This window comes from Pleurodeles waltl, chromosome 10 (assembly GCF_031143425.1).
Source record: "Pleurodeles waltl isolate 20211129_DDA chromosome 10, aPleWal1.hap1.20221129, whole genome shotgun sequence".
Classification (NCBI taxonomy): Eukaryota; Metazoa; Chordata; class Amphibia; order Caudata; family Salamandridae; genus Pleurodeles; species Pleurodeles waltl.
Window position 1 is genome coordinate 159,547,057 of NC_090449.1, and position 16,189 is coordinate 159,563,245.

Here is a 16,189-nt window from a genome sequence, read left to right on the forward strand (position 1 = left end):
TCACAGGGATCAACAAAAAAAAAAAAAAAAAGAGACAGGGTTAGTTTAGCAGTCTCATCCAGCCACTGGACAGCCCACAAAGATCAATGCCCAAGAAATCTCTTAGCTGCTCCCACTTCTCCCCCATCCCGCTTCCACCCCTCTGCCTCTTTGAAGGGATCGTACTTCCTGCCCAATCTAAGTAAGGCTCATCTTTACCTGAAAAGCCGAGCAAATTTCATGTAATCTGCATCTTCATCATAAGGTTTCTGGCCTCCAATGCCAACCCAGAAAAAGTTTTCTGGCTCCTCACCCTCATTCACGACCTTCAGAGAGAAACAAAGTACTACTATCAAACTCAACAGAAGTAGGAGAAAGGTTGTAAAAACTGGGAACAACCCAAAAACGGCAAAAAAAGATAAGTTTGTGGTAAAATGTGAAAATGTTACTAAGCAAATCCTGCTGAAATTAATCAACCAAATAGTAGAGCCAGAAAAAACCCTATTCAATGATAATATGAGTAAGACACCAGCGAGAGACTGAGGAAGAGTTACATAGATCAGATCAAAACAGCTTGGGGGAATTGCTGGTTATGACAAGGTGGGTACTTCCCTTTTTATATTTGGCAAGATGAAAAGCAGGGTTCTTGTGGTAGGATACTGAAACAGCTGAAAATCATGGGCTGGAATATCTCCTAATTTATGGCAGTCTGCAACCTCCGTCCACTCCACTAAAATGACTGCCATTGAGTGGGGAATAACTGAATGATCTCACAAGAAGGAGGTGGTAACTGGTCTCACGTAATACTACTAGCTTTTTCAAAGTCCTGCCCTGCCTGCTCTTTCTCAATCCTACTGGACTGGGAGGGAGGAGGGAATGGCAAGACCGTGAATAGATGGGGGAGGGGAAAGAGGTCCTGAGCGCCCCCTCCATCCATACTACTGATTGTGAGGCCACAATCCACCTCCTGACACAATGATCCAGCAGAGAGATGGGAGTCTAGGATAAGCCTTTGTGGGGGGAAATGGCTGGGCTTTGGGATTAGGTAGCAGAGAAGGTGATAACTCCATTACACATTAGCAGTATGACAATCACATGGAAGAGATACAAAGAGAGAGAAAAGTAATACATTGCTCTCCTCACATCCAGTGTCAGTTTGCTCTGTATCTAAAGATGGATAACGGAAAACAAATAAAACATAGACCTTCTAGATTGGATGAATATCTGATAGCCAACTAAATAAGAAAATGGAATGAATTCCAAGGATCACGCAGCCCTTATCAGGAGAGAAACTGATGGTCATCTATTCATTTGCCTTGTAGTAGTGGCCTTCCAGATCACCTATCTAAGGTCACTCTATGCCATTAACATAATGGCTCAATTATATAAAGCAACATTTAAATCTCAAACTGGGTATTGTCTATCTTCAGGGAAGGATAGACATCACAGCCTATTCACAATGGCTTTAGGCAGGAGTCAGATAACCAGCGAATGATGTGAAGGATGGGAATTGGACCCCTTGCAGAGGAACAATATGTTACCATTTTATGTTTTTATTTGCAACAAAGGACATGCATTTTTCTTTTCTCACATTTGTCATTAACTTACACTAGCTTCTAAACAAACTCTTATTAAATGACTAATATTAAAAAGAAACTGGTTATCATTCCCATCTGATGTGTCTACTACGAAGTTATTTATTTGATTAATTTAGGAGTTTTATATTGTGCTCCTTGTAACTTGTCAACAAAACTTAAGTCCAACCAAAAGAAAAGCAGCAAAGAACGTGAATAAGTCAGATCAGGTGAAGTAGGTTGCCATAGCTCATGTTCCAAGATTTCTGCCCCCAAGAATCAAAAGGTTTGCTTAGGAAAGGAGTCTGAATGGTTACGTTTTCAGCAAGGTTCGGAGCTCAGTGAGGGGCAGTAGGGCATCTTTCAAGTCTTCCAATGACAAGTAGGGATCTGCATCCATGTTTCATCTCTTCAAACTATCGATGCTGGATCAGTCTTGCAGCAGATGATTGGAGAATTCTAGTGCTAGGTCTTTAGGGTGTTTTCCAAATAGGCTTTGTGGACCGTGCAGAAAACCATTAATTGGAGTGCTTTCAAGGGACTTTTGATGTGATCTCACATACAGAGATACATTCTGGCTCCTTTATTTTGCAATCTTTGTAGCTGACAATTTGGCAAGACCAATACGACTGATGTTCCAAAAATCCAGGCAAAGAATGACGAGTGGTCTGGTCAGTTCTAACCAAAATAGGTTTGGAGTAAGGGGAATACTCTTCCAAACCTGGAGATTTTCAGACTGAACTACTAAACTGATGTTCCTGGCTTGTAGAGTGGTGGAAGGGACAGTAATCCCAAGACCTCTACTTGGCACCTCATACACTAAAGGTCTCTGGGCACAACATTTCAAACTCTTATATTACCCTTATTGCAGTAACCATTTCACTTCTGCTCCTGTTCCTCACCTACTTTATACAAAAGTATTTGCTCAGTGACTGATTTAAAAAAAAAATCCCACTGTACTGACATTGAGCTGTGCTTGCTGATGGCCTCCAGCTTCAATTTCCATACCAAGGCCAGCATTTCTTACTTATTACGAGAGGCAAACAAATTGCCATGCCTAAAAATAGTCTTACTACAATAAGTATAACACAGAACTCCAAATGTTATATTTTAAATGCACTGAAATCTATTTAAGTTCTGCTTTCTGGCTCATACTTTTAGAGCTATTTTGGCTTTTTTCGTGGCTAAAAAATGTTTTAAAAAAACAAAATTACTGAAGCTTTCCTTTTTTGTTTAAAGCCCTTGCGAATAGTATTCTCTCTCTTAAACAGACCTAGATTGTCACTGGGACTTCTGTCAGTGGTGCCTGGACACTGTATTCCTTTTCTTGAGGACAGACAAGTAAAATAAATCCACATACTTGCATTTATCAGCTGCGCAGCTAATGTTGACAAGTTACGCCATCTTCTATATCATTTGGGAAACAAACCCAGTTTTTGTAAATATACTGAACTTTCTCCCGAGTACCAGAGGTTCTTCAGCTCTTTCTTCTCATTTCTGTTATAGATAATCCATGTTGCACATCTCAAAATTCATCTCCATAGCTGGAATTTTAGAGTTGTTCTTTGAAGAGACTTGTAACTACTGCATCCTACTTTCTCTTCCTCAATAGTTCACTTGCACAGCTGCAGCCCAAGGGCTAAAGAAATCCAATATATACCTGAGTGGTGTAAACATTCCCCTCTGTCAGCACCTTAAACACCAGGTTTGGTTTGCTTTATTACTCTTTGTAATGCTTTTTAATACAATCCTTCAATAGCCACAAGGTACAGAGCCAGCCCCAAACTTACTTCCAACTTTCCTCTTAATTTGAGAAACAAACAATGCAACATACGCAAATGAGTCACAACCTATAGAGGGAGAACACGTATTGCACCCACCGACTTGTGCAGCAACAGAGCTGGAGGAGAAAGGTAATAAGAGGTTGAACTGGAGAGGGAGAATAAAGGTGAATACAGAAGTCACCCCAGTTGTTGATGGGGATGAGGAGTGTAGAAGAAAAAAAAAAAAACGCCTCGAAAAGCCACAGCCGATGAGTGTACCATCACTTACCCTTCTAGAATTACTGTTCGGGGAAACTCAAAGGTGCAGCATCCAGCTACCGAAGATCTCATTGTAGAAAGCTGGCTATCTATGTAGTGTACCAATGTAAGGGGACACTATGCAGATAGTCCAAGGTGACCCTTATTGGCGGACAAAGGTAAAGTGATTCTAAAAGCTCTCTTTTGTGGTAGTGTGGATGAGCAGTCAGGCTTATAAGAGACAGTGTCAAGCATTAATGGCACACAAAGAGCCAGCAAGTTAGACACACACTCAATAAAGAAAGCCAACATCAATTTATAAAAATTAACAGATTTTTATATGAATTTAGATGCCAAGATCATCAGAATCGGGTGAGTACTTTTCACAATATAAATTTTTATGAGTTTCAAAAGTTCACAGTGCAATTTCTGAAGCAGTAATGTTATCCTGTGGGGGAAAAACATACTGCATTCAGGCACTTAACGGCGACTTAAAGGACTGTTCTCGGGGACTTAAGGTGAGTATGAGGCAAGGTCCAAGGCCACACCGACAGGTCACCTAGGGAGGCTCTGGTGTGTACAGGTGCAGTGCTAAGTTACGGCCTTGGGTGACCCATTCACTTCAGTGGGGAACAGTTCGGTCACACAGAGGCTGCAAATTGGGACTGGGCGGGAGGCCAGTCTGGGTGCACCCACAGGGGGACTCTTCTCGAGAGGCTCAGGAACGCATGGACACCTTTGGCACTCTTCTCCTTGGGCCGGGGCAGCCAGGTGCAATGGTGTCGGGAGGCATGGGTTTTTGTCACTGGAGGCACTCGTGGGAGAGGGGGCCTGCAGAAGAGGCTGCAGGCGAAGGACTGGGTGTCCAGTCTTGCCAAACCAAACGGTGGGCTCAACTCCAGAAAGTGTCAGGACTCCGTGGGCACTGTCCACTCCCTCAGACTCTGCACCCGAGCCCCACAGCCAGAGCTGCTTTGAGGTATCGGGTTGTGGTGGTCAGAGACTTGCTCTGGGTCTTGGTCACCTGGTGAAGAGGGAAAACAGGGCAGTGGGGGCACTCTCCTGTGGCCTTGTGGATCCAGATGTCCCTCAACAGTAGGTCGGCTTTGGTGCTGTTAGAATCTGGATTGGACGACCAACAAGCCTTGGTTGCTGCAAGGGATCCAGTACCCCAGGTATAGGTGCAGGGAGCCTCCGGGGGGGTTTAACGTCTCAGGACTTAGTGAAGTGTCAGGGCTGACCTCCAAACAATCTTCTCCTGGCTTGTTGTTCCCTCGGAGGGCCTAATGGGCAACGGGGCAGAGTACCGGACTTTGCAAATGGGGCCTGCAGATGCAGGGAAGCAGCTCCTCTGCTCCAAGGGAGATCTATCCCACTTGTTAAGATGCTGGGCAGTTCTCCAAGGGTTTTGGGAAAGGTGTTGAGCTCTTTGTGAAGTTAGTCCACAGACAGTTGAAGCACAAGCAGCTTGGTGGGGTTTGTGCCAATCTTTGGTGCAGGTCTTCCATTCTTGCTTTCTTCGGTCCGTATTGTGTCTTCCTCGGTTCCCAGTAGTCAAGTCTTGACTTAATCTGTTTTCTTGGTGTCGGGGGTCCCCTAAATGATCAACTCAGGGGCATTAAGGGGAGTGAAGGATAGTAGCCAATGGGCTACTTACCTTTGGGGTCACTACACCCCCTAGATGACCACTTCCTGTAGGGAGTAAGCATCACCCTGTCCCAGAATTCCTAATTCCACCACACACACAAGAGGGTGGAATTCCTAACTTTATGTTCACTTCAGGATGCTCCCCTCAAGAGGTGTGTCTAGCCTGCAAGTGCAACACGCCTTCTATCTAATTTCCTACCTGTCCTGGTGCCATACGGGCCTCCGGGCAGGGGGCCGCCTCTCCCTGGCCTGGGGGAAGCTAGGGGATCACATACCAAAGGAGGCAGGGCCTTTGAAGTCCCAGGCCTTGGTATGCAGATCTGCTAGCCATTCTGTTGACAAACGTGATAACACCTGCTGCCAGAGCAGGCAATGTTTCTGACCTCAGAGAGCAGAGGCTCTTACTTCCAAAGGGGTCGGAAGCTCATCTATGGTGCCAGCTGATCAAGACCAGTTAGCCAGCACACTAGAGGACTAGTAGGTTTCAGGGGGCACCCCTGCGGTGCCCTCTGGGACCATGTCATAATAAATCCAATAATGACATCACCATGGATTTTTTAAGAGAAGGTGTTTGATACCAAACACCACTATTTTCCAGGCAGCCATCATGTAGCCGGGTCACTCATGCCGACCAGTGTTCTGTACATGCTTTAAAATGGCTGCCCTTTCACTCGCAATGTTTAAGAATAGAACTAGACATCACAGGCGTATCTGCTTATGCAAGTATGTCTTCACATGTATTATAATGCACCCTGCCTTGCTGGAGGGGTGACTTACATATAAAGCATGCAGTGACCTTGGAATGGCACACAAGTGTCCCATGTTGTATTTTCACTCAGGGCCTGCACCCTGACACTCAGTCTGCAATGGCAGGCTGAGTGCAATTTGTGTGTAGGTTCTTTAGGGTGGCATAAGATATGCTGCAGCCTTTAGGGACCCTCTCAAGTACCAATGTCCTAGGTACCGGGGGTACCATTTACTGGGGACTTTTTGGGGTGCTAATGTCCTGTGCCAATTGTAAACAATTGGACATACCTAGTTTTCACTGAAAGAGCACTGACACTGAGATCTTGTTAGCCGTCTCACTGCACGGTCAGAGTCGAAAATCTGCATCTAGTAGTAGTTATAAAAGGGAGCAAAAAGTGAGGGGGCATCTGTAAGAAGCCCAGTTTCCTAAACTCATGCACAGCTTAAGGCCATTTTACCACATACTTAGCACTGCCCCTCGGATACCTAGCTGGGACAGATTAATTTGGTGAAACCCCCGAAATCCATCCAGTCACCTATAGCGTCGGACTTCTCTGTGTGGATCTTCATCAAATGAGCCAGGGCCTCTTTTCTGAAACAAATTATGGGCTTGTGCTGCTAGACTGAAGACGATCACACTAAATTTAATCAGCACTTCCCCCCCCCCATCCTAAAAGACGTGTTGAGGTGTCTGCATGGAATCTGATGGATAGATCCTTGGTGAGCACTGGCGGTCCCCATGAAGTCATTGGCGACTCAAGTCTGGATGAAGATGAAGATAAACTGGCATCTTACAAGAGGATGTCAAGGGGGACAAAAACTTTACTGGAGCATGGACTTGGCAGTCCAAATGAACCATAGTAATGTTACTCTGGACTTACACTTCTCTTAACAATGTGGTGTTCAAGATTGGACAAATCTTGGAGAAGTCCACCGTGGAGGGTGGAAAATGATCAGCATTAACCTGCCTATGCTTTCCTCAAGACAGGTTTTTAAACAAGAGGGCATGAGAGAAGTGAAAGTCTGGTTCACGTAGAGGAAGGCATGACTGACTAGTCCAGGATATGAGCCACTCGGTCATACCAAGGATTTTACGAACCAAGCCCTGTGGACATAAGAACTCACATGACCATAGGATATTCAATGGACAGCATTAAGATGCAAAAAAATAGCCTGCTTAATCTTCTTATATCTATTGAGTTAGGAGCAGTGTGTCTTACTTGCACAGGGTTGTTTGGTGCTGAGTACATCATAAGTGAATATGCCAGATTCTGCAAGAATTTTAGAAGAGTAGACAAGGTTGACTGCGGAACACCAGAGGTGCAATAAATCTGTGGCAGCATCTATTGTTCATGTCCTGTGTTAGCCAGTCTTAGCAACTAAAGGCTGTGCTAGCATTAGGCAGCTTGTCTCAGTGTTAGGATGCAAGAACTTTTTAAGAAGGCTTTGGGTGTAACAACAAGCCAGCACATTAAGGCCCCTTCCAGTAAGGTATTCACCAGCCAGAGACTACTTTTGGCTCACTTATCTTCACCAGTCGAGGAAGTTTGCTCCGAAGAGATCTGATCTGCATTTGATCTTTCAGTGCCTGCCCTGAAACGTAAATCCACACGGGCTTAAACTAGAGCGAGGATTAAAAAATAAATACAATGAACAGGTGGACAAAAAACAAACATTTGATCCAGATAAAATTGTTGCTCAAGTTTAAAAACAGTGCACAGCCTGTGCCCATACACATTTTGCACCAGATCCCATCATGTAAGAGAAACAAATGTTTCTTTTCCTAGACTTCTACAGATTTGGCAACTGTATTTTGTTCTGCTGCATACATTGTAGAGTGAAGAGCAAATTATATAGGAGTGTATGTACTGAACAATAGAAAGAACTGGTTTCCTAAAAACATGTAATACAAAATATGTTTTTGAATGTCACATAGGTGCTGGATGCATAAAACATGGAGGGCATACAAACTGCAAACCTGCTAGGTGCATCCAAAAGGATCAGCCAGTCACATTTTACATTGGTAGAATGGAGCATGCACCTAGTTCTCTAACTATGCATATAAACCCTTGCTACACGTCTATCGCTGCAATAGGACACTGCGATTTGAAATGCTTTTAAAACTGTGGCTTCTGTGACATAAAATATGTAGCAATGTACTGAAACTACTCTCCGGAACAAGCAGGAACATCTCATCCATAGAACACACACTAACACACACACACACACACACACACAAACACACATCCTTGTGAAAACCTACCTGTTTGCTATAGGAATCATCAAACATGTGATTTGTAATGTCCTCAGCCAGCTTAGCCTCATCAGGGTCAGCAGCGCGTCCGACCCAAGTGTATACAATGCCCTGGTTGTCTGTACTTTCAAAGGGGACCTAAAACAGAACAAACATCCGGTGAGCATGTGTGGAGGGAGAGGTCACTCTTGTCCTAGCTGACTCCACTCTGGATCTCAAACTTTAAGCTTATTTTCATAGCACTTGCTGCTGGAGCTCTGCAGAAAATCACAAATATTAACACCAAATCCATGGTTCAACCAAGGGTTAATGGCATGGCTCAGCGGATCATTAACATACGGATGAAAATGTAACTGCTCTGGGTGTCCTGATTCTGTCATCTGAGAAACCGCTCATAGTTTTTAAAAAACAATTTCTTTACTTGGTCTGTGCCTTCAAATAAGGGGGCATTGACACAGCTGTACTCCGAAAGAGGCAGTCTGCCCTAAACTGGTAGCCACAGGTGGAACCATTGTGAAGCACCAACAAATTTTGCTTCCCTGTTAAATTTCCTTTGAAACCAACACTCGTCAAGATCTAAGATTACATACAAGGAATTCAGAACCGCAGTTTGTCACTAAAGGTTGTTACATAGGCTTCCTTCCCCGCCAGCCACCTGGAGGTTGACAAGCACATCTTCACAGGGCAGCACTACAGGATGCTGCAAGATGGAGACCCAAGAATTCACTACTCTCCTTGATGCTAACCGTTCTACCTCCTGCTGTTGTCTAAACAATGAGTTCGCTCCGAAGATCCCAACTATATTAAAGGATCAGAACTGCTGACTTAGGCAATGTGTTGGGTGACTCACCTTCAATATGTAGCAAAACTCGGAGTTCAATAGACTGGCATCTGTGTTAACTTGGATGCACCTGCATACAAAAGAAAAAGACAATCTCTGCAGAATTCTGTTTTCAGCATTTATTTCATAACAAAATACAGAAGGAGGCGCCACCAGCCCTTCACAAAATGTAACAACAAGATAATAGATAATTCACAAAAACTCTTCCCCACTTGTGATGTGAGTTACTGCAAAGTACCACAATAGAATCTTAGGGTAATGCTCTGCAACATAGTTTATGTTAAGTCCTTCAAACTGGTGCCAGGTTTATGAAGCAATAACTGGATCCAACAAGCACTAGCAAAGCCAATTGGTCTCACCCATGAAAGCTTTTTGGCTTTGGCAACAATTTTCAGCCATACTGTACAGCAGCATGGTTGGTATGACGTAGCCAGAACTAATGCCCTTTCTTTTTATTACAAGAAAATAAAACAAACAAATTCTAGAATGGGTTGAGCGATGAGGCACCATGGAGGCAGGACAGGAGAGAAGGATGCGCAGCGGAGGACACACGTCAGACAATGGGAAAGCACACGGACAACACTGGGTGGGCAGGAGGGTCTGGAGAGACAGTAAGACAATGGAAAGCGGCCAGGAGGGGCTGAGCAAGTAAACGGACAACAGTGAACAGTGAATAGGTGGGTGGGGCTGCTGCAGCAAGCTAACGGAGGCCAAGCAGGAGGGGCTGGGGAAGCAAGCTGACAACGGAGGGAGTGCAGGAGCTGAATGGAGCACATGGATAACAAGCTGAGAGTGGGGCTGTGGAGACCAGATGACAGCGGGGGATGTGCTGAGGCAGCAAGCTGACAACGGATGGCAGGCGAGAGGGGATGGGACAGCAAGCTGACAACAGAGGGCAGGCCTGAGGGACTACGGAAGCCAGCGGACAATGGAGGATGGCCCAGAGGGGCTGAGGCAGCAAGAATATAACGCCAGGAGGGAGGGAATAAGGCTGCATAGACATACGTGGGCGAAGGAAGTAAAGGAGAAGCACACAAACAAAGAAGGCTGACGAAGCATAAGGACAATGGATTAGGAAGGAAAGCAAGGGCTGGTGCGGAGTGGGAAAACAAAAACAGCAACTGAGGGAGGGTTGGAAAGTTGAATACAGAGTTGGGAGGAGTACACGGGGGAAACAGCTGAAAACACATGCACTCAGGAAGGGTGCTTACATTTTTTTATTTTTTTATTTTTTTACCAATATCTAAATAGGCAGTGGGAGGACACAAGTAAAGCATGTAGGAGACTGGGCTTTTGTTGCAGCAGTCCCCCCCCCCTTTTGCCTGGTATTTGATGCAACTCTGAGCTTTTTGGGGTGGTCAAATAAATAGCTGTTCCGTTTGTTATGTACAATTAGAAAAGTGTTTGTTTGTGCTGTTGACAGAGTATTATGGTTTATGTGGAGTGAGATGTAGGAAAGCGCCCCTTTTGGACATTGTCACCCCACTTTTTGCCTCGTATTTGATGCAATTTTGACAGGAAGTGCACTGGATTCCTGCTAACCAGGTCCCCGGTGTTAGTGGGTTTTTTTTCTCCCCAAATTGCACATCTGTTCCCACAATTGGTAATGCCTTTGGTACCCCTGTAAGTCCCTAGTAAATCACACCCCAGGTTACTAGGGCATGGGTACCAAAGAGGACCCCTACAGCCTGAACCTAGCACATGCAGACCGCCATAGCAGGCTGTAGGAGGCTGGACTGGCTTGTAGTGAGTACCAAGGGGTACTTACACCTTGCACCAGGCCCAGGTATCCCTTATTAGTGTATAGGGTGTCTAGCAGCTTAGGCTGATAGATAATGGTAGCTTAGCAGAGCAGCTTAGGCTGAACTAGGAGACGAGTGAAGCTCCTACAGTACCACTGGTGTCATATGCACAATATCATAAGAAAACACAATACACAGATATCCTAAAAATAAAGGTACTTTATTTTTATGACAATATGCCAAAAGTATCTCAGTGAGTACCCTCAGTATGAGGATAGCAAATATACACAAGATATATGTACACAATACCAAAAATATGCAGTATAGTATTAGAAAACAGTGCAAACAATGTATAGTTACAATAGGATGCAATGGGGACACATAGGGATAGGGGCAACACAAACCATATACTCCAAAAGTGGAATGCGAACCACGAATGGACCCCAAACCTATGTGACCTTGTAGAGGGTCGCTGGGACTGTAAGAAAACAGTGAGGGTTAGAAAAATAGCCCACCCCAAGACCCTGAAAAGTGAGTGCAAAGTGCACTAAAGTTCCCCAAAGAGCACAGAAGTCGTGTTAGGGGATTTCTGCAGGAAAGACCAACACCAGCAATGCAACAACAATGGATTTCCAGACTAGAGTACCTGTGGAAAAAGGGGACCAAGTCCAAAAGTCACGATCAAGTCAAGAGTGGGCAGATGCCCAGGAAATGCCAGCTGTGGGTGCAAAGAAGCTGCTACTAGGAAGTAGAAGCTGAGGATTCTGCAGGAACGACAAGGGCTAGAAACTTCCCCTTTGGAGGATGGATGTTCCACGCCGTGGAGAGTCGTGCAGAAGTGTTTTCCTGAAGAAAGACCGCAAACAAGCCTTGCTAGCTGCAAGTCGTGCGGTTCGGGTTTTTGGATGCTGCTGTGGCCCAGGAGGGACCAGGATGTCGCCAATTGCGTCAGGGAACAGAGGGGGAGCCCAGCAAGACAAGGAGCCCTCTCAGAAGCAGGCAGCACCCGCAGAAGTACCGGAACAGGCACTACGAAGTGGAGTGAAACGGTGCTCACCCGAAGTTGCACAAAGGAGTCCCACGCCGCCGGAGGACAACTCAGGAGATCGTGCAATGCAGGTTAGAGTGCCGTGGACCCAGGCTTGGCTGTGCACAAAGGATTCCCTCGGAAAGTGCACAGGAGCCGGAGTAGCTGCAAAAGACGCGGTTCCCAGCAATGCAGTCTGGCGTGGGGAGGCAAGGACTTACCTCCACCAAACTTGGACTGAAGAGTCACTGGACTGTGGGAGTCACTTGGACAGAGTTGCTGGATTCAAGGGACCTCGCTCGTCGTGCTGAGAGGAGACCCAGGGGACCGGTGATGCAGTTCTTTGATGCCTGCGGTTGCAGGGGGAAGATTTTGTCGACCCACGGGAGATTTCTTCGGCGCTTCTAGTGCAGAGAGGAGGCAGACTACCCCCACAGCATGCACCACCAGGAAAACAGTCGAGAAGGCGGCAGGATCAGCGTTACAGGGTTGCAGTAGTCGTCTTCGCTACTTTGTTGCAGTTTTGCAGGCTTCCAGCGCGGTCAGCAGTCGATTCCTTGGCAGAAGGTGAAGAGAGGGATGCAGAGGAACTCGGATGAGCTCTTGCATTCGTTATCTAAGGAAATCCCCAAAGCAGAGACCCTAAATAGCCAGAAAAGAGGGTTTGGCTACTTAGGAGAGAAGATAGGCTAGCAACACCTGAAGGAGCCTATCAGTAGGAGTTTCTGACGTCACCTGCTGGCCCTGGCCACTCAGAGCAGTCCAGTGTGCCAGCAGCACCTCTGTTTCCAAGATGGCAGAGGTCTGGAGCACACTGGAGGAGCTCTGGGCACCTCCCAGGGGAGGTGCAGGTCAGAGGAGTGGTCACTCCCCTTTCCTTTGTCCAGTTTCAGAGCAGGGCTGAGGGGTCCCTGAACCGGTGTAGACTGGCTTATGCAGAAATGGGCACCAAGTGTGCCCATGAAAGCATTTCCAGAGGCTGGGGGAGGCTACTCCTCCCCTGCCTTAACACCATTTTCCAAAGGGAGAGGGTGTAACACCCTCTCTCTGAGGAAGTCCTTTGTTCTGCCTTCCTGGGCCAGGCCTGGCTGGACCCCAGGAGGGCAGAAACCTGTCTGAGGGGTTGGCAGCAGCAGCAGCTGCAGTGAAACCCCTGAAAAGGCAGTTTGGCAGTACCCGGGTCTGTGCTAGAGACCCGTGGGATCATGGGATTGTACCAACAATGCCAGGATGGCATAGAGGGGGCAATTCCATGATCATAGACATGTTACATGGCCATAGTCGGAGTTACCATTGTGAAGCTACACATAGGTAGTGACCTATGTGTAGTGCACGCGTGTAATGGTGTCCCCGCACTCACAAAGTCTGGGGAATTGGCACTGAACCATGTGGGGGCACCCTGGCTAGTGCCAGGGTGCCCACACACTAAGTAACTTAGCACCCAACCTTTACCAGGTAAAGGTTAAACATATAGGTGACTTATAAGTTACTTAAGTGCAGTGTAAAATGGCTGTGAAATAACGTGGACGTTATTTCACTCAGGCTGCAGTGGCAGGCCTGTGTAAGAATTGTCAGAGCTCCCTATGGGTGGCAAAAGAAATGCTGCAGCCCATAGGGATCTCCTGGAACCCCAATACCCTGGGTACCTCAGTACCATATACTAGGGAATTATAAGGGTGTTCCAGTATGCCAATGTAAATTGGTAAAATTGGTCACTAGCCTGTTAGTGACAATTTGGAAAGAAATGAGAGAGCATAACCACTGAGGTTCTGGATAGCAGAGCCTCAGTGAGACAGTTAGTCATAACACAGGTAACACATACAGGGCACACTTATGAGCACTGGGGTCCTGACTAGCAGGGTCCCAGTGACACATAAACATACTGGAAACATAGGGTTTTCACTATGAGCACTGGGCCCTGGCTAGCAGGATCCCAGTGAGGCAGTGAAAACACCCTGACATACACTCACAAACAGGCCAAAAGTGGGGGTAACAAGGCTAGAAAGAGGCTACTTTCTCACACAGGCTGCGTGTCTTGTGGCAACTAAAAGTGAAAACATGACGGCACACAGGCTGTGTCCTATGTCCCTTAACACTGCATGCAATATTTTTAAGTCACCCCCTACAGCAGGCATTATAGTCCTAGGGCAGGGTGCCCTATATTTCATGTGTGGACATATATGCAAGAGCAGATATGCCCTTGCTTTGTCTTGGTCGATACTTAGACATAGTAAGTGATCAGGGAAGCCATTTAAGTCCATGTGGACACTAGTCAATACAAGTTACCCAGCTACATGATGGTGTCACTGAAAATAGAGATGTTTGGCATCAAACATCTCGTATTAATAAACCCTCACTGATTCCACTGATGGATTTATTAATACATGCACCCAGAAAAACCTACCATCTACCCATGTGCTGGCTGACTAGTTTTAACTAGCCTGCCACCAACAGACAGGTTTCTGACCCCCAAAGGGTGCGAACCTCTGTTCTAGGCGGTCAGGAACAAAGCCTCCTATTAAGGGGTGTTAACACACCCCTTCCAACAAGATGACCTGCAAATTGGCATTCCAAGGCAGGAGGCTTCAAAGAGGCCCACCGCCCTTTGTATGCAGATGTGGCTTCTCTGGGAAGGTAGGTACCGATCCCCCTGCTCCAGGGACCATTTGGCACCTGGACAGGCGGGAAAGTATTAGTCAGGAAGGTGTGTCCACTCTAAGGTCAGTTGCCTGATTTGGCGCACAAATTTAACAGTCTGCCATGTTGGTGATTGCAGAACTACGAACTCTGGGACAGGGTTATGTCTACTTCCCACAGGAAGTTGCCTTACAGTGGGCACAGTGAACCCAAGGGTAAGTAGTCCACTGGCTACTACCTTCCCCACCTCTCCAACATCACCTCTAAATTCAGCATTTAGGAGAGCCCATGGCGTCAGGAAATCAGATCCTGCTGACCTGAAAAAGAAGGACACTCCAGAGTAGCAAAAGGCAAGAACAGAAGACCAGTGACTGACACGCACCAACCCTGCCAGCCTGCCCGCTTACTTTGACAATTGCGAGAAAGGCACCTCATCCTTCAGCTGCTGAAACCTCAAAAAAGCCTGGGAGGACTGTCAGCCTTCAGCTCAGCACAAGGAGCTCTTGTGGAGTAGTCGAGCTGCTGCCCTGCGTCTTGCAGGTACCCATAGGAATAACCTAGAGGACTCCGGATCGCCAAACCCAGACACCGGAAAGCACCACTGCACCTGTGCCCTCCAGGGCAAGTCAAAGTAGGCCAACGGTGCCAGCGTGGTCCCCAGACCTTCCAGAGACAAAGCCTACTTTTGTATCACCAGCTGTGGCCTTCCCGGCGATGTCTGCAGCCACTTTGTGTGCCCCACCCACCCTCCTCACATCCCAAGTGACCTGAAGACAAAGACATGACACCTCTACACCTGTCCTCCCACGACAGAGAAGAGGACCAAGGGTGTCCCCACGTCTGCCAGCCTTGTGAGACCTGTGCTCACGTGATGGCTTGGTCGGACTGGACCGCCAACCCATGCCTACAGCCTCTTTCTGCAGCCTCCCCCCCACCCCTACCCGATGCCTAAGGACACCCCTGCCCCGGCTGTCGTGGCCCTAGGAGAAGACGACCAAAGGTATCCCCACATCCCCGAGCATCTCAGGATTTGATCCTTCTTGTTGCTTCACCCTGACTGGACCCCCAGCCCCTGCCTTTATTGCCTTTCTGACTGGACCGATCCCCATTGACTTCAAGGGGGCACCTAACGCTGAACTACACCTCTGCACCTGGCCACCCAAGGTGACCTTTTGGTGTGGCCTAGGTCCCTGCCCCATAGTCACCTTAAGTCTGGAAGATTGGTCTTGTAAATCACTGCTGAGTTCCAGTTTGCCGTATCTGTTTCATTGCATTGTTAACATTGCAGCTTCAGATAATTGCACTGTATTGACTTTTCAGAACTGTAATTATTTTTTATTACAATAGGTAGTTACCTGATCGTACGGATTCTAGTGCCTAAATATATATAAAAGATACTTGTTAATTTTGGTAAAGTGGTGTTGATCTCCTTATTGAGTTGTGTGTATCATTTATTGAATGTGGGTTTACTGCAGATGTCCAACACTCCCCTCTGATAAGCCTGAGGCAGCTCAACCACACTACCCTCAAAGAGCACCTTGGAATTGCTAGAGCAAGCCCCTGTCTACTGGTAAGGGAACACTGGTTTCTTTGCATAATGTACCTCATTTTGGTATACCATATAAAGAGTCAGTTTCCTACAATGCATGGTCTAGAGGAGGGTCAAACACAAGAAGAGGAAAGAAAGCCTGTGGATGAATGATAATCACGCATATGAAAA

At 46.6% G+C, this 16,189-nt stretch overlaps 1 protein-coding gene across 2 annotated transcripts in view; it reads right to left on the reverse strand.

Moving 5' to 3' along the window:
• Nucleotides 1-16,189, reverse strand: part of FLII (FLII actin remodeling protein) — a 208,551-nt gene that overhangs the window by 30,759 nt on the left and 161,603 nt on the right. For both annotated transcript variants that reach the window (XM_069210099.1, XM_069210098.1), the window contains exons 25-27: nucleotides 9,073-9,133; nucleotides 8,232-8,360; nucleotides 199-305 (exon numbers count right to left, since the gene is read on the reverse strand). In XM_069210099.1, the coding sequence (XP_069066200.1) occupies nucleotides 199-305; nucleotides 8,232-8,360; nucleotides 9,073-9,133 (297 nt within the window). The remainder of the gene's footprint in view (nucleotides 1-198; nucleotides 306-8,231; nucleotides 8,361-9,072; nucleotides 9,134-16,189) is intronic.